This window comes from Haliotis cracherodii, unplaced genomic scaffold, assembly GCF_022045235.1.
Source record: "Haliotis cracherodii isolate W230 unplaced genomic scaffold, xgHalCrac1.p SCAF_10, whole genome shotgun sequence".
Classification (NCBI taxonomy): Eukaryota; Metazoa; Mollusca; class Gastropoda; order Lepetellida; family Haliotidae; genus Haliotis; species Haliotis cracherodii.
Genome location: NW_027266265.1, coordinates 17008612 through 17028140, shown reverse-complemented (window position 1 = coordinate 17028140; position 19529 = coordinate 17008612). Strand labels below are relative to the sequence as shown.

Genomic DNA, 19529 nt, shown 5'->3' with positions numbered 1-19529 from the left:
AAAGAGGGAATTGCATTGGTCACCATTTTTGTCACTGATACGTCAAATTTGAAAATGTCCTTCACGTGTCTAGTGACGTATATTTACTGAAATGTAATATTGTTTCGATGTAACATTGCATAATGAATAAACACTGATATATTCTGCAGTGTATCTTGGTTTAAACTACTTAACAAAGATGGCAAGTTATTTAATTTTGGATGGACATTTATTTATGGATACTTTATTCGATGTTTCCATTTATTAACGTTGTGAAAGCTGCACATGCAAGTGATACTCATCTTCGACTGCAAATAAATGACAAAGAAATTCTCTGTACTCTTTTAATATTTATATCTTCCTTTTTCAATTCAAAAATCATACGATGAAAATCGAAAACGTGCTTAGCTTATCCTAATTTCTTTTTTACCTTCATTTGCAGCATCGAATAGTAATTACAGTTACTTGATGCAGATGGGGGTTTAATTTTGTAAATATATACAGAGGGGCAAAAATATGGTCTACCATGTAATTTTTAAATGAAACTGTTGGGAAATTTGATTATGTACTTTAAACCATTAACTCTTTCCTGCAACGGTTTGTAAAAAGCCATTAACTCTTTCCTGCAACTTTTTGTGAAAAGTAATCTGTGGCTGAGTAATTTTGTATGAAAAGAAAATGGTTCAATAAAGATGAATAACCTATACATCCACGTCATGTTATCTTGGTCCAAATGTCTTCCAAACCATAGGTCAATGCTTCAATTACTTAATTACTTTTGTCGGTTAATGAATAAACGATTCTGTCCCAAAAAAGTTTGTCAGAGATGTGAATGTACGTCCTTGTCTGCATACAACGCCGAAAGTCCGCGTCAAGTTCACTCACGGGGATGTCCTCAAGGAGGACCAGAATCAGATGTTTCTTCTTCTCAATGAGACTCTGGTGGAAGGCAGTGCGGAACTCCATCAAACACCACTCGCTCTCCAGAAACTTCCGAGACAACACCAGGATAGTGTGTCTGCTTGCCTCAACGCTCTGACAAATGTTGTCAGCTATAGCGGCGCCAACTGCAAAGTCTCGCTGGTGAAGACATAACCGGAAGTTATTTCCGTCAGGGGATCCACTCTCTAGTCGAGGGAGAAGGGTTTTCACAACCCATTCGGTGTCATGGTGACTGTAGGCCACAAAAGCATCGTATGTCTTATTGCTTGACTTTCCGATCGGTTGAGATGGAAGAAGAATATTGAAACGCGTGAAAGCAAGAATGGTTATCTCCTTCCTATATCTTGTCGTTACAATAATAGTGATTATCAAAATGATAACGATAACACACAGGACTGATATCTGAGCGACATAGGCAGTCGTATCCGTGGAACACAACAACTCTTTTGAAAGGTCTCTGATCGCTTTTCCTCGAAACCTTTGAGGGGTAACACATTTCAAATCGTAAAGATAGTTCATATTACTTAAGTCTTTGTTGGTGTTTTTCTGAAGAAAGTCATTCAAGTTTGCCATAGCACAATCACATCTAAATGGGTTGCCTCTCATGTCAATAAAAACTCTTTTATAATGTGAAAAGGAGATTATTTCATGGACGCCTATGGTCTGTATATTGTTAAACCGTAGATCTATAAGGCCAACATCATCTTGGGAAGGAGACGTTATCTCTATGTCAAAATGGGAAATATTGTTGTGGGAGAGGTCCACAATTTCTAGTTTGGGAAATGAGGTTCTCCACGGTTTCAACATCGATGGATACACCTGCAATCCTATGCCTGACATATTCAAATTTCTAAGTTGAGGCATCCAAACAAAAATTGAAAGACGGTCAATTTGCGCGCCCATAGATGTTTTTGGTTCTTGACTAATATCGATGACCTTCAAATTTCTATAGGAACCTGCGAATAGGTAAATTTTGTTTTTCAAATCTACCTTGGTGTTCCTGTAGATGAATACCTCTAAGGACTTCTGTCCACACACCCAAACATTCATAACGTTAAACTGTTCCGTCATACCATATCCTTCAAACACCCTCAGGGAGTCAGGGATATCCAGCACTTCCCGTCGGTGGAAGTCAAAGAAGGAGTAAGTGTTGATGCAATTCCTGATCTTCAAAGTGTCCAGATGTCTGGCTCGGTACGGCCAAGGGAGACAGATACTGGCTCCAGTTTCACACATTACGTCCAGAGACACAAGAGTGTCATTATCCAATAGGGCTGACCAGTTCCGGAAGTGATCTAAATCCCATGTATCGTCAACACCCACGTGACAGGAAATGACTACGTTTGAAAGGTTAATGGCGGATTGACAAATGTTTGACCACTCCAAAGGGATACTACTGTTCGGATATCCACTGGTTGAGTGTGTCACTAAAACAATGAAGAGTAAATGGAAGGAATGGATCGACATCGCTGACACCTGTCCTCACAGCAGCAAACGCCTCTTTTATGGAAGGATATCTAAAAATATTAAATAAACATGACAGTATATTAATAACAAACAAAAACAAAACTATTTACAGACCGCCGTCATATAGCTGGAGTAGTGTGTGTTCAAACGCTTTGAAAGCCTTATGAGGCCTTGAATGTTGTAACCTTGATCAAACAACTTCTATTTTAGAATTTTCTAAGGAATAGAGTTCAATGCCCCTGAGGCTCAATGAGTGAGTGAGTGTGTTGGGTTTAACGCCGCTTTTAACATTGTTCCAGTCATATCACGGCGTGTCAGCTTAATGTGGGAGGAAAGCCCGAAGTGATGCAGGTCTCAGACGTTTACCGCTTTGGTGAAACCCACGAGAACGGGTATGGTGCTGACAAACCTAGAAATATAATCAGGGAGAACCGGGATTCGAACCCACAATCATAGGTTTCTGGCGTGCCCAAGGGACGCAACTCTGCACAGCGAATCGCGGCGCCTTAGACGACTAGGCCACCCGTGTCCCCTGAAGCTCAATGAAGTTCTAAAGGAAAATTGTACGTACAAGGGATGGTTGGTAGTTCTAAGCGTCAAATAGAATGAATTTCGCAATAGTGAAAACCTTTGCACGTTCCTCAAGTTTGTCCATTTTCCAAAGGCTACAAAACCGTGAGCACTTATTTATTTTACTGACTTGTCACGGAGAAACTATATGCCCAGTTGACTCAAGCTCGTGTGGATACACCTCAGATTAATGACATTATGTAATGTCCTCGACAAACGATTTCACTTTTATTTAATTCTTAAAACTTAACAATCAACCCTCGTACAATAATATTTTGATAACTGTATTATCTTCCGAAGATTGAAGCTGAGTCTTGGGAACTACCTACAGAACTCTTTCATGGCATCTGACACATATATTCATTTAGCATACGTCGAGATTTTACGGATTTATTCAGCTCATTACATTGGTCTGTTGGATATAAGTATTTTCCCTTTTGTAATATGTTGACCGTATAGTGAATATTTTCCAAGCCAGTGAAATGGCATATTTTAATGGTTAAAGGATATGCATGTTCAGCAATTAATATTTGATATTTGCGAAATCAGTTCCTATGTAAAAGACAATGTATGTATCTTTATAAAACATGTTTCGATGAGAACCAACAGAACTTGGTTATTATGAACATGATTTTGATTTACGCCAATGTTTGTAACTTCCAAAAATAATTCTCTCGGGACAGATAATCCGTTATTCTACGTAGTTCGTAGGTCATTCTGTAAATGCCAAACATGACATAACGCTAAATGAAATGTCATTCATTCCAGTACATAGTTGCTTAGTCTATAAGTTGTGATACAATATGGACAACACATACCTCAATCCTTAACGTCACTACTTCAACGTCCGTTCTGCACAAAGTCAGAGTGATTACTATTGGTAAGTATGTGTAAGTATCTGATGTCAAACAGGAACATAATTACAGAGGGCTTCGCGCCTCGGTAGTCGGATTTGTTATCAAGTCAGAAACACAGATCCTTATGCCAACAGATGGGGCAGCCATAGGTTAGTGTTGAGTTGAGCTGAACTAGGATACACTGCCCGGGACAATGATGACTAGCCTTGACTATCCATTGACGTTGTGAACTAGGATACACTATCCGGGACAATGATGACTAGCTATTACTATCCATTGACGTTGTGAATTAGGATACACTGCCCGGGACAATGATGACAAGCTATTACAATCCATTGACGTAGTGAACTAGGATACACTGCCCGGGAAAATGATGACTAGCTATTACTATCCATTGACGTAGTGAACTAGGATACACTGTCCGGGACAATGATGACTAGCTATTACTATCCATTGACGTAGTGAACAAGGATACACTGTCCGGGACAATGATGACTAGCCTTGACTATCCATTGACGTAGTGAACTAGGATACACTGTCCGGGACAATGATGACTAGCCTTGACTATCCATTGACGTAGTGAACTAGGAAACACTGCACGGGACAATGATGACAAGCTATTACAATCCATTGACGTAGTGAACTAGGATACACTATCCGGGACAATGATGACTAGCCAGTACAATCCATTGACGTAGTGAACTAGGATACACTGTCCGGGACAATGATGACTAGCTATTACTATCCATTGACGTAGTGAACTAGGATACACTGTCCGGGACAATGATGACTAGCCTTGACTATCCATTGACGTAGTGAACTAGGATACACTATCCGGGACAATGATGACTAGCTATTACTATCCATTGACGTAGTGAACTAGGATACACTATCCGGGACAATGATGACTAGCTATTACTATCCATTGACGTAGTGAACTAGGATACACTATCCGGGACAATGATGACTAGCTATTACTATCCATTGACGTAGTGAACTAGGATACACTGTCCGGGACAATGATGACTAGCTATTACTATCCATTGACGCAGTGAACTAGGATACACTGTCCGGGACAATGATGACTAGCCTTGACTATCCATTGACGTAGTGAACTAGGATACACTATCCGGGACAATGATGACTAGCTATTACTATCCATTGACGTAGTGAACTAGGATACACTATCCGGGACAATGATGACTAGCTATTACTATCCATTGACGTAGTGAACTAGGATACACTATCCGGGACAATGATGACTAGCTATTACTATCCATTGACGTAGTGAACTAGGATACACTATCCGGGACAATGATGACTAGCCTTGACTATCCATTGACGTAGCAAACTAGGATACACTGTTCGGGACAATGATGACTAGCCTTGACTATCCATTGACGTAGTAAACTAGGATACACTATCCGGAACAATGATGACTAGCCTTGACTATCCATTGACGTAGTAAACTAGGATACACTGAACGGAACAATGATGACTAGCCTTGACTATCCATTGACGTAGTAAACTAGGGTACACTGTCCGGGACAATGATGATTAGCTATTACTATCCTTTGACGTAGTGAACTAGGATACACTGTCCGGGACAATGATGACTAGCCTTGACTATCCATTGACGTAGTGAACTAGGATACACTATCCGGGACAATGATGACTAGCCTTGACTATCCATTGACGTAGTGAACTAGGATACACTGCCCGGGAAAATGATGACTAGCTATTACTATCCATTGACGTAGTGAACTAGGATACACTGCCTGGGACAATGATGATTAGCTATTACCATCCATTGACGTAGTGAACTAGGATACACTGTACGGGACAATGATGACTAGCCTTGACTATCCATTGACGTAGTGAACTAGGATACACTATCCGGGACAATGATGACTAGCCTTGACTATCCATTGACGTAGTGAACTAGGATACACTATCCGGGAAAATGATGACTAGCTATTACTATCCATTGACGTAGTGAACTAGGATACACTGTCCGGGACAATGATGACTAGCCTTGACAATCCATTGACGTAGTGAACTAGGATACACTATCCGGGACAATGATGACTAGCTTTTGCTATCCATTGACGTTGTGAATTAGGAGAAACTGTCTGGGAGGGTGATTCAAAAGCACACCATTCCCCTGGCATTGAAAACAAGAGCGCAAGCCAGATTCAGGCTTATTGTCTTTAGAGCATATGACACTTTCTCGTTTCGCTTTATCGTTTTCTCGCGACCAAAATTAAAGTGAATAAAACGATGTACCCTCTCGGACACCATAAGAACATGCTTGTCTGTAGCAGCTCAAGGCAGTTACATCACATAAATATACTGACCGCTCCACAACCTTTAAACTGTATAATGAGACCCCATTCTCCCACATGGTCCACTTGTACACAGGGATCATAGTGCTAAGATGAACGTAACATCGCCTTGCGATCATCCTGGTGCTATGCTTGCTTGGGCAGTGGCACCTAGGGCCCCGTTCCACAAAGCGATGCGATCCACGATCTTAGCGCTGCGACAACCGTAAGGTTATGTTCAATTATGGAAATTACGACCACCTTCGCCCTTAGATCTATTTGTGGAACGAGGCACTGGTCAATATCTTTAAGTCTATACTTACGTAGGACACAAGGACAATGGGATACAAGGTTGTAGCGATTAGAGCAAGTCTATACCTTTATCAAGATTTACTTTGAATGTCTTGCTTATGTACTTCCTTGTGTTGTGTATCAATACACTCACGGCAGTTAGTATTGTTATTCTGCAGCCTGATGTGCTTGTCATGTGTATAACTGGCAGATCAGTCACGCCTCCTATCTGTAACCATCAATGTTACCATCACAACGGATGTATGTACCCAAATGTCAACACTGCTGCAAACAGTTGTGACTTGACATTTTACACTTAATTAATAAATAATAAATCACGGCAATGGTGCAAGTTTTTGGTTTTTGACATACAGGACAATAAAAGGGGAACACGGGCCCCTGCAAAATGGAACAGCAGGGTGGATATTTCATATATATTTACAGAAAGGCGTGATGTGAGTTAAGCGAGAGGATTACGGGTATGCTTGTGTTTATAAATATATCTTTGGAAATATTTGAAGGTGCCTCTATAATAAATTTGAGAAAAGGAAACTGTACGTTACTGATGTAACATCCAGATATATGTATAAATATTTGCATGCATTAAACTGTTTACAGTGAGTGAGTTTGGTTTAATATTTCAGTAATTAGCTGATGTGGGAGGATAGCGTTGCAGGTGATACACGTTTACCACTCTCGAACAAACGAGCACGGGCATGGTGCTGATATACCCAAAAACATTATCAGGGAGAATTTGGGACTCGAACCCATCATCTTAGGTTTCTGGCACGCCTAAGGGACGCAACTCTTCACAACGAATCGCAGCGCCTTTGACGACTGGGCCACTCGTGCACTCTAAACTGTATAAAAATAAAATTGTTAAGCATTGCATTGCATGCCAACATCAGTCCATAGTGAATTGATTGTAGCATTGTCGGGGCAGATCCTGCGTTCGAAAAAAGACAACATGTCTTTGTAAAGAAAGGAAATAATAAATAATGAAACAAAGTTGATGTAAAGCTCACATCGCCAAGAACTGGGGCATGGTGACTTGAGATGCAGAATACAGATGACCTTTACTTAAGGATCTCTGTAGGCATGACATTCTTTGCGCTGGGCACTGGGTACTGTTGTGTATAAGGGGTCATTTTAGGATATATTTGAAGTTGTAATATAAAACAATTCAGCCGAGACTAATGGACTAAAAGTCACACGTCGTTATATCATACAAAATTTAATTATTCCCGATTTTAAAATCGATCCTGTATTGCTTAACGCAAACATAATTACATTCATTCATCTATGATGTTGCTGCATTGTTACCCCGTGTGACTTCGTGTTTTTCATGGGGGCATAACTTGCACGTGGCTGTACGTTAGAAATATAGGGAAATAAGAAAATGCGCATTTTTCAAAACAAATATCATACTATGTTTACTTGAAGATGAACGTTTTATCCATATGTGGTTAAAATCCTTATCTAATAAAGTTAAATACTATTAATTGTGTTATTTGATTCAAAACTGTTAACACCGTCAGTAGGTTTCCCTATATGTATACGGATATGACACGGCAGTTAGTACTGCACAGCAGCAATTCACTTCTTGCTTCAGTTGGACTGTTAAATAACATCTACTATGTAGATGTTTTCTAAGGCATAGAAACACCGCCCGTCACTGAACAAGTATTAATTTCTTTTCAGTATCTCTTGACAATGTTGAGTGTACGTGTATGTGTTTGTGTATGTGATTGCGTGTGAAAGTGTTTTTGTGTGTGAGTGTGTATATGTGCGTATGATTGTGTGTGTGAGTGTTTATATGTGTGCGTGATTGTTTGTGTGAGTCTGAGTGTTTGTGTGTGAGTGTGTGTATGGGTGTATGTGTGTGAGTGTGTGTATGGACGACTGCTTGAGTGAGAGAGAGAGTGTGTGTGTGAGTGTGTGTGAGTGTGAGTGTGTGTGTGTGTGTGTGTGTGTGTGTGAGAGAGAGAGAGAGCGTGTGTAACTTTACCAAGAAGTTCAACTTAAGCTTAAGCTATGTGGATGATCTGCTATCGTTCAATATAAATCAAATAGCCAATTCCCTTCTTACCCACCTGAACTAGAAATAAAGGAGACCAGTGAGACTGCTTCATCTGTTTAATATTTAGATCTACGCATAAAGATTAAGAGCGACAGAACACTCTTCACAAGACTGTATGACAAGAGGGATAAATCAACTTGTCAATAGTCAATGTTTCATTCATGTCGAGTATCATTCCAGCAGCCTGGGGTGTGTACATTTCACAACTTTTGAGACATAATCGAGCTGACTCTTTCTATCAAGATTGTAAAGAGCGTCATACGACTCTTGCTCAGAATTTTTTCAAGGTGTCAGCATTTAAGAGCTAGATAGTGATTCACATGCTCATAATGAAGTCAGAATCGTAAATCGACACTGCTTTTAGTAGATATTGCTTATGAATATGGAAAGGATTTTGTCGCTTTTATTTTTGTCTGAGAGTATATGTGTGTGACTGTGTGAAAGAGCATGTGGTGTGTGTGAGTGTTTATGTGTGTTAATATGTTTGTGCTTGTGAGTGTATGTGTGAATGTGAGAAAGCGTGTGTTAGTGTGTGTGTTGGAGTGTGAGTGTATGTGTGTGAGATAGCGCGTGTTTGTATGTGAGAGTGTGTGTTGTGATCTGTGTGTGTCATGTATATTTGTGTGTACCATTTTTCTATTTGATATGGAAACTATGTGTTAGTCTAAGACGCAATTCGCTGTGCAGTGTTGCGTCCCATGGGTAGAAACCTATGATTGTGGATTCGAATCCCGGTTCACCCTGATTATGTTTCTAGGTTTGTCAGCACCATACCCGTGCTCGTGGTTTTCGCGGAAGTGGTAAACGTTTGAGACCTGCATCACTTCGGGCTTTCCTCCCACATTAAGCTGACACGCCGTGATATAAGTGGAATACTGTTAAAAGCGGCGTTAAACCCAACTCACTCACTCACAAGTATTTGATTCCTTTTGTCCAATGCCCAGTCACGTCTCTCAGTTGATATTTTCAGAGTATACATGAACTCAACCACATATCGTCTTCGAGTCATGCAATCTCACCCCACCGCCATGTAAACCATGCAGATACTCAGAAGGAACTTCCTCCACCCGGATGCTGTTTCGGTGGAAGTGAGATATTACTTGGCAACGCCCGTGCAGATAATACATCGACAAATGAATCACAGTCAAGCACATACATGCTGCAACACAGAACTTGACACACCGAGTGACATTCCGACAACTAATGTACGTTTCACATGAAGTAATCACAGTGAAGCCAATACTTATATCAACATATATAAGATAGCTACGCAATAAATCGCAAAGAACAACGAAGAACGAAGCATGGTTTATTTCACGAGAAAACATTGTTCTATTATGACATCATTTCTGGAGATACGAGCATGCGCTCGAAACTTTACGTCGAATGTCTGACGTTGCCGAGATAGGATTCTATTTAGGGAGTCGTCGTTATTTAAAAAGGGGTTAATATTTTTTAAGTTTGTACATTTTATCAACAGCCTAAAAGAGTTTGTACATAATGTTGATATCTCATAAAAGGAATAAACACTGCGCCCCTCGTGGTATATGTTCTTCTGCAGTGTTTTATTGTACGATAAACAACTCCCACTCGTCGTTTATTTATTGAATACATCTCCATAACGGAAAACATTTAGTTAACACATTTGTGAGAGTTCTATATCTTAAGGCTTTAACATTGGCCCTAAATACGGCATACAATAAGCGTAGTATGTTTTAAATATATACCGACGGGGAAGTAAAACCGTGAGTTTCTTTCACTTGTGCTTACAATCCCGTGTAAAGTAATTGATCATATATGCATTACGTGTATTACCGACTGAATTATGATTATGAAGATATGGACTATGGTATTAGCAGTCATCTTACTTTGTATGCAACACAAGTCTTTTTCATGAAGACCAGACATTTCGGGTCTTGTGCCTGCTGGGGTCAACCGGAAAGTAACATATATGTATATATAGTGCCAAATGATTCAAATGTGTATCTGTCTGTCTGTCTGTCTGTCTGTCTGTATGTATGTCTGTCTGTCTGTGTGCGTGTGGTAAACACTATCAGTTTATAATTATGTTTTCAAATTAACACAACTTCTGTCACACGTCATTCTTCTGAAGATATCTATGAGAAATTCTCATGGCTTCAAGGCCCCGTTCCTCGAAACGTTTATCAGTGAAAGGCTGGCATAGGTATGACATATTTTTCAACTTTCCAAATACATATAAAACGTCTATGCTCGACGAAACACATTCCATTGGGTCGTAACGGCAAAATAGCGATGAAAATATTATGAATGGATCACTGATTGACTCTGACAAAAGAAGCGTCGTAAAGACAATTATTCGAATGTTGACAACATTTTCCTCGCAGTTCAAGCTACTATGACCATGCGGTTGCTTTTCTCACCTTGAACAGATTTATGACACAGATATCCCACCCGTCAAGATCCCGGTTAGAGTTGGCCTACAATATCTGCTTGTCGTAAGACGCGACTAATGGGATCGGGTGGCCAGGCTTGCTGACTTGGTTGATGTATATATGTTAGTATGTCTCATTTGCATAGATCAATGTTTACCACTGGATTGTCGAGTCCAGACTTGCTTATTTAAGACTGCCGCCATACAGTTGAAATATTGCTGAGTGCGGCGTTAAACAACAGACAAACAAACATTAGTTTCCAAAGTGTTTCTCGAGTACCAGCATCAGCGACCTGGGAGTCTTTCGACAACTTACACGTTCCTTCTGCTGAATACTAGTTCCTACTGTTCTTACTGTGTTCCGTTACATCACCAATTCAATGCCAGTGCGACGTTAAATTGTAACTCACTTGCTGTGTTGTTGGAGAATGCCGCTGACATTTGTTAATGCATTCTCTACAGAAAACGTTACTGCCGCTAGCCTAGAAAGACCAAAGTGTAATTACTTTCTAATATTTTGCATGTTCGCTTTCTATCAATTTTCAATGCTGACTGGTCAGTTGATGCGTCATAAAGTCAGTGCGATATATCGTCACCAAATGTCCATGGCGTTGCATATTGGTACCGTTACTTAATCTCAAAAACAGGCTGACGTCGGTGAAGTTCTCTTTGTTGCGATGACGTAATGCCGACGTTAAATGTAAACTCAGTCACTTCTTCATGTCCTCTCTTAAAATGACAATGAGTATGACAAAAAAATATTAGTTCACTCGGGACAAACACTTCCTCTTTGCTCGTGGTTAGTCTCGTCATAAGTAAAACACATTTATTTCACTGGCACATATGCTCACATATTAATGTACCTCATAAACATGTGTCCAATGTCTTGAGTGAGACAAAATAGCAACAACGTATAAACTACAAGTTGCTGCAACTATTCCATCCAAATATCAAATAATATTTCCGTATAACTGTTTGTGGAATGCCAACACTATAAAATAGCAAAACTTGGTTGACAGGTTGAATACATAGCTAGATAATAATTCATTAGTGGATCCACCGATTTTTTTAACTATGCAAGGAACTACATTAATTGTCATAACGGTAACAGCCTTTTGATTGGTCCCTGTCATATATCTCCTGTCCTGATTCTTACATTTGTCTACATCCTGTTCTAATATAAGTCATCCGGGTCACAGCTGTCAGCACCAGGACGGTTGTCAGTTATGTACGACCGAGCTGTGTTACTGAAGAAGCAAATATTAATGTTCAGTTTCATGTTGAAAATGTTTACGAATATACTTATCCTTCACCTGATGTGCTGAATATAGGAATAGGTGATGCGTTACTGCCATATAAGAAGGAAATATTATTCTCCAGTTTCATGTTGAATATGTTTACGAAAATACTTATCCTTCATCTGATGTGCTGAATATAGGAATAGGTGATGCGTTACTGCGATATAAGTAGGAAATATTAATGTTCAGTTTCATGCTGAATATTTTTACGAAAGTACTTATCCTTCGTCTGATGTGCTGTATATAGGAAAAGGTGATGCGTTACTGCGATATAAGAAGGAAATATTAATGTTCAGTTTCATGTTGAATATGTTTACGAATATACTTATCCTTCATCTGATGTGCTGAATATAGGAATAGGTGATGCGTTACTGCGATATAAGAAGGAAATATTAATGTTCAGTTTCATGTTGAATATGTTTACGAAAATACTTATTCTTCATCTGATGTGCTGAATATAGGAATAGGTAAAGCACTTAAATCGCATTTGCTACACAAATTGTGTCCAACAAGTGTGTTTTTAATGAACAATCATTACTTTTTAAATGTAAATGTCTCTCCTTTGGAATTAGTTGCGGTCACCCTATTAAAAGTCACAGCAATAAAATGGTTAATGTGTTTGAACCAATAAGTCGGAATCGTACAATGGACTCTTCTTTTTGCAGAGATTTATCATGAATATGGAAAGGGTTTTGTCGCTCCTATTAATATGTAACCCGCGCATTCCCTTAAAATATATCGTTGGTTTGGTTTTAAAAATATAAAACGTCAACGCTAGATAATATATCCAGTCTCGATTTTCCGACGAGACAGAATCCATTGGGCGTAAAAGCAAACTATCGGTGAAAAGTATATGAATGGATCACTGAAAATCAATGATGACACCAGGTGTTCGCGAAAAGGGTAAGCATGTCTGCCCTTCCGGTACAGGTAGCACCGCTACTAACACAAGTTGCATTAAAAAATGTAAATGTTTGTTGCCTGACACAGAACAGCAGCACTCCTGTCATTCCGCCCTTTAAACATATATATTTTCTTGTGGCTTGCATCTAAATTTGTATCGCATCTACAGACATGACAATGTAATAAGTCAGAGAAAGAAGTAATAGGTACACACGTCATGTTTGCAAAATTCAGATAACCGAAAATATTACCTATAATAAAAATACATAATTTGGATAGTTTCATGACTTAATAAAAATGTTACAGGCAATTTTGTCAAATTATGCATTTTCCCGTCAATTTATGCAATTTATACCTCCTGAAAATTCACGCACACACTTGCAAGCTTACTGCCCATTGGAAATCGTAAGCAGATGCGTCCCTCATGCATTAGAAAAACGTTTAGGTATACAGGAAAAAATGGAAACGAAAATCTTAAATAGCCTCTTTTCCCCTGGCTGCCTACTGACTACGGTGGACGTGTATCATTGTACAGTCTAGTACATGTGTCGTAGCACAATCAGTTGTGTTTTGTGTCATTGCTCAGTCTGTTGTCGTTTATACGTATGCTATTGCACAAGCAGATGTCTATGTGTGTCATTTTACGGGCTCTTTGCCTACACATGTAATAGAACAGGATGTAGTTTCTACGTTTGAATCCCATATTAGCCCATCCGCCATTACGCTCCTTCATCTGAGCTATCCGTGCTTGTTTGTTAAATCTGCAACATACGTCACACTGGTCTTTCCGCTCACATTACGCTGCACGCAGGAGCAAAAGAAAGTATACCGATTTTGTTTTTTATGTATTTGAAAAAAAATTGTTCCTGAGTTAGATGATGTCTGTTTAACCACCCATCCCTGCAACAGTTAAATATGTGTCACAATAGATTGGTTCAATAAAGACTGGGGTAAGAAATGAATGTGCAACCACATGACCTCTGCCATGTTTGAAATGATGTACATTTGTGCTATAAAATGCAAATTTATTTATTTTCAAAGATAAGATTTATAAGATACCCATCAGCACTTGTGTATTTTAAAAAAAAATTTAAACGTGTTAAATCAGATTATTTAAAAAAAATAAAACCATATAGAGATATTTTTTGAGTGCTGACGTAGCGCCAGTAAAGTTCATATCTTTTATATAAGATCACTAACTTAAGATATTTTCAGTTGAAAATCAAACATATGATAAAATCAACTGAGAGGTATAGTTTCTTTTGCTGGTTTAGAACAGAATATTTTCAAAGCAGCGTTTAGCATAGCTCATTAAAACTCGACACTCATAGTGTATCTCATACGTGAATGGTCGTGGCTCGGAGGTTATTGTCCAATCAAGAACCTAAAATAGCTACAGATAATGTTTATTTTGACAAGCTTATACAAAGAATATTGGTATATAGGATTTACATATAAAAAGGGCAATTTTGTGTCGTAGCGCTGGTTATATTTAAGCTTCGCTTGATCCTAGTACATTTGAATTAACCAAAGTTAAATTTGCCAGGTGCTGCCATGGTTACGGTTACATCACCTTCGTGGACTCAATCCCAATACTGCTTTCTTTTGTAATAAGCAAGTTTTGAAAATACATAAAAACAAATGGCTTGATGTTCCGCATGAAAAAAAGTTAAATAAGGGATAACGTTAAAGACACACAAATGCCAATATAATCGTGATGATAACAGTCATTTATATTGTACAACTATGTATAGTGATCAACGAATATATTATTTTTACATTGCTACAAATCCGCTGACCCTTTGTCCTTGGACAATTAGGGATAACGTTAAAGACACACAAAGGCCAATATAATCGTGATGATAACAGTCATTTATATTGTACAACTATGTATAGTGATCAACGAATATATTATTTTTACATTGTTACAAATCCGCTGACCCTTTGTCCTTGGATTAAAACAACAAAACCAAATATAAAACGATAACGCTAGAGAATAAACAGTCTCGATTATCTGCCGGAATATATTCCATTGGGCGATAAAGGCAACATAGCATTAACATAGCATCACAGAAAATCAATGATGACATCAGGTGTTCGCGGTGCCCAAGTGTGTACATGTTCAAGAGATTTGAGTCCAGTTCATCTTCTTATATTTACATTTGAATGAAACATCAATGATATGATTAGATGATTTAGTATGTTAACAAAGGTCATACTGTTCTGGGGGCTTTCTACAGATCTTAACGTCGATGTTCTCAGCATTGTTTCCAGGCGTGGGTACGTCTTTTGCGATGGAGGTCTTCTTTTTCGGTTTACTTTTGTCGGTTAATGAATAAACGATTCTGTCCCAAAAAAGTTTGTCAGATATGTGAATGTACGTCCATGTCTGCATACAACGCCGAAAGTCCGCGTCAAGTTCACTCACGGGGATGTCCTCAAGGAGGACCAGAATCAGATGTTTCTTCTTCTCAATGAGACTCTGGTGGAAGGCGGTGCGGAACTCCATCAAACACCACTCGCTCTCCAGAAACTTCCTAGACAACACCAGGATAGTGTGTCTGCTTGCCTCAACGCTCTGACAAATGTTGTCAGCTATAGCGGCGCCAACTGCAAAGTCTCGCTGGTGAAGACATAACCGGAAGTTATTTCCGTCAGGGGAACCACTCTCTAGTCGAGGGAGGAGGGTCTTCACAACCCACGCTGAATCAATATGACTGTAGGCCACAAAAGCATCGTATGTCTTATTGCTTGAGTGTTCAAATGACTGACATGGTAGAATAATGTTGCAGCGTGTAAAAGTCAAAATTCTTATTTCCTTTCTATATCGAACACAAAGTATCACGAAAATCAAGAAAATGACCACAGTTACACATATGGCTGATATTTGAGATATGTAGGCTGTCATATCGGTGGAACATAATATCTTCCGTGTGAACTCGCTGATCCTTTTACCTCGAAACTTCTCTGGGGTGACGCATTCTAAGTCCCAGAGATATGCATAATCCCTGTTTATACCAGCTTCAGTTGTACTGCTATACTTTTGAAGATACATGCTGAAGTTTCCCATAGCACAGTCACACTGAAAGGGATTGTCTCTCACATTAATCACAACTCCGTCAACTTTTGAAAAAGATTCAATTTCCTTTTCTCCAATTTTACGTATATCATTAAACCTGAGATCTATAATTCCAACATCTTGAGAGAGAAGGCTCGTATCTCTTAATTCAAAACGGGAGATGTTATTATGAGAAAGGTCCAAAATTTGCAGCTTGTCGAAGTGACGCCGCCAGACTGCCAGAATTGGGGGAAATACTTGCAACTCAGTATCTGAGAAATTTAGTATTCGAAGTTGGGGGAATCGTGAGTTGACTACACTTGAATAGATAAGGAGAGACGAAGCCCGGATCCGTTGACTTTTATCAAAGACTCTCATATTTTCATATTTGCATACATAACCAAGATCATCCATATTGCGCGTGTTCTTCGTGATCGTGTCAGTAATGTTGAGGTCCTCAAGTTGTGGGTAATCTTCGCTGTCTTCGTCAAATAGGATTTTAAGCTGCTTGTGTCTGTAGATGAAGACTTCCAGATGCATTGGGCCACATACCATAGGAGCCGGTAAACTCTTTATGTCAATGGACAACATATCCAGTAGTTTCCTCTCCTCTGTCACATCATAACCTTCAAATACCCTCAGTGAGTCTGGGATATCCAACACTTCCGGTCGATTGAAGTCCGAGTAGTAGCAAGTATTGGTGCACCTGGTAACCCTCAACGTGTGCAGATGTCCCTCTCTGTACGGCCAGGGAAGACAGATTCTTGCTCCATCCTCACAAACTATATCCAGCGACACTAGGGTGTCATTATCCAACACAACTGACCAGTTCCGGAAGTGATTAAAGTCCCACACATCCTCAACGTTCACATGACAATATATGGAGATAAATGATTTGTTGGTTTTGTCGCTTGAGGTCTTGCACATTGCCTTCCATTCATCTGGCATGATCATATTTCTCTTGAACGTAGGAGAGGGGGGACGTTTAAGAGGCATAAGTTTTGTACCATATGCAGTGTCAACTAATGACACACCAAGCATAACCATTGTCCAAAACCTGAAGTATATTCCTGATGACATTGTGAACTCTTTATTTGTTTCACTGCCGCCTTTTAACACAGTCTCCGTATCTCTGCAATTCGCCTTTGGTTATCGGAATCGTCATTTAATGTGAAGAAGAGGGAACGTTGATATGAGTAGCCGGTGTCACCGAGACAACGCTGCAAGGCGCTTCTAAAGGACCCATAGATTGTAACGTCTCCTTTCACTCTAAAATGTATAGAAAAGCGAAAAAGTATAAATATGTTTCACAATTGAAATGCCTCTGATCTAAAATTATATACCTCATAAAAAACGAGACGAGAATTTTTTAGCCTTCAGGTTTTCATTTCTGAAATAGGGGTCAACCATTTGTTATTCGGGGTTGGGGTTGGGGTGGGGAATGAAAAATAATTATGCTTCATGCAAATATACTGTGTGGAACTGAGATATTGTCTCTGGTTTTTTTCTGTAATATGTTAATACGTATTATAATATTTCAGTTTACAAACAAAAACAATGCAGATTTTGAATGATTTAGATACAACTTGCTCGAGCTGCCGAGTGGTCGGCGGCTAGTCCAGACAAAACTTTAATATATAAATGTAATACCTCCAAACTAGTTCTATGGTCAGTAGAGATTAACAATAAGCAATGATAAATATCGATTCAAGTGAAAACCTTTACATATCAACAGCATACTGACCTGTTTCATGGACTGTAAATGCTCTAACATTATAAAGCCTGCAAAGCGTGAGAGTACTGTGTGTTGGTCCAACAAGTTTCAGGGTAAACATTTATACGACTGCGTTGGGTCAGTGTGACGTGAAGAAGCTGGCTAAACAGGATGAACACCTTTGCATACATGCAAAACATTTTCCCTCTGTCACAACAGTAAATCATGTGTGAGCTGCTGTTGTCCCATCTCTGCCTCGTCAATGTTTTTTCTTTGCATACATCTTCTCAAGAAACTAAATCCTTCTAGCTAGAACGAACTGTATATGTTTTACCATAATGGGATGCAGATATAAGGCGTTTGCTCAACGTACTTGCATCAGCATGATATATTCTGCTCTATGACACCCAGGTTGCTATTTGTCAATGTCAGTGTCTCATTCCGAAATAGAACATGAACCCAAAAAAACCTCATAGTACCGCCATAATCATGAATCACAACTTAACAATGAAGTGAGGCATAAGTATCAAGTATAGCATGACATTGCAGTAAATCATTGCCATATAAAACATAACTGCCAGGTATAACATAACCATGAAGTATACCATAACCATCAGGCCTAACAATGCTATGAAGTATAACATTACTATCAGGTATAACATAGCCATGACGTAAAACATAATCATAAGGCATAACCATAGCCATGAAGTATAAGTGAGTGAGAGTGAGTGAGTATGGTTTTACGCCGCTTTTAGCAATATTCAAGCAATATCACGGCGGGGACACCACAAATGGGCTTCACACATTGTACCCATGTCGGGAATCGAACCCGGGTCTTCGGCGCGACGAGCGAACGCTTTAACCACTAGGCTACCCGACCACCCCCATGAAGTATAAGAGAACAATGAGGTACAATATAGTCATGAAGTATAGCAGAAACATAAACATAATTACGGAGTATAGCTTGGCATGTCGTGTACCATAACCATGTCGTATATCGTAACCATGTAGTATACCATAACCATGTAGTATATCATAACTTTGTAGTATATCGTAACTATGTAGTGTACCATAACCATGTAGTATATCGTAACCATGTAGTGTACCATAACCATATAGTATATCATAACTAAACTGACGCCCAAAAGAATCTTTACCAGAGTTTGAAATCACTCTTGCTCAAAAACAACAAAACATACATGCATGAAGTAAAGTGTATTGAGAAGATCAGTATATCAACATAATCAACACAGAAAATGACAATCATACCGCGACCGAGAATGACGTCGGAGCCCCCCAAAGTTGGGTGTGGTACAAAACTCGAGCTTTCAGAATCATGGACAATAGGCAGAGTACATAAACAATCGCTCAAGTTCAATAACAAGTCATTAGTAGCGTCTGTGGCCACCAAATGCCTCAATACACGCAAAAACTCTTCGACGCACAGAAAAAGTCAGTCGTCTGATGAGGTCACGTGGGATTTGATGCCATTCTTCTTGGAGGGCCAAGATCAGTTCTTGCCGGTTGGCTGGAGAGTGTGGTCGTTGTCGAACACGACGATCCATCAAGTCCCAGAGGTGTTCTATGGGGGACATGTCGGGTGAGCGTGCAGGCCACGGCAGGACGTTGACGT

At 39.4% G+C, this 19529-nt stretch overlaps 2 protein-coding genes across 2 annotated transcripts; both read right to left on the bottom strand.

Moving 5' to 3' along the window:
• Positions 1 to 747: 747 nt before the first annotated feature.
• LOC139453353 (protein toll-like) lies at positions 748 to 2157 on the bottom strand. The gene has a single exon (XM_071235028.1). It carries the CDS (start codon positions 2155 to 2157, stop codon positions 748 to 750), a length of 1410 nt encoding a protein of 469 aa, XP_071091129.1.
• Positions 2158 to 15327: 13170 nt separating this feature from the next.
• Positions 15328 to 17262, bottom strand: LOC139447470 (toll-like receptor 6). Its single transcript, XM_071228862.1, has one exon. The coding sequence runs from the start codon at positions 17260 to 17262 to the stop codon at positions 15328 to 15330; it is 1935 nt and encodes a 644-aa protein (XP_071084963.1).
• Between the last annotated feature and the right edge of the window lie 2267 nt (positions 17263 to 19529).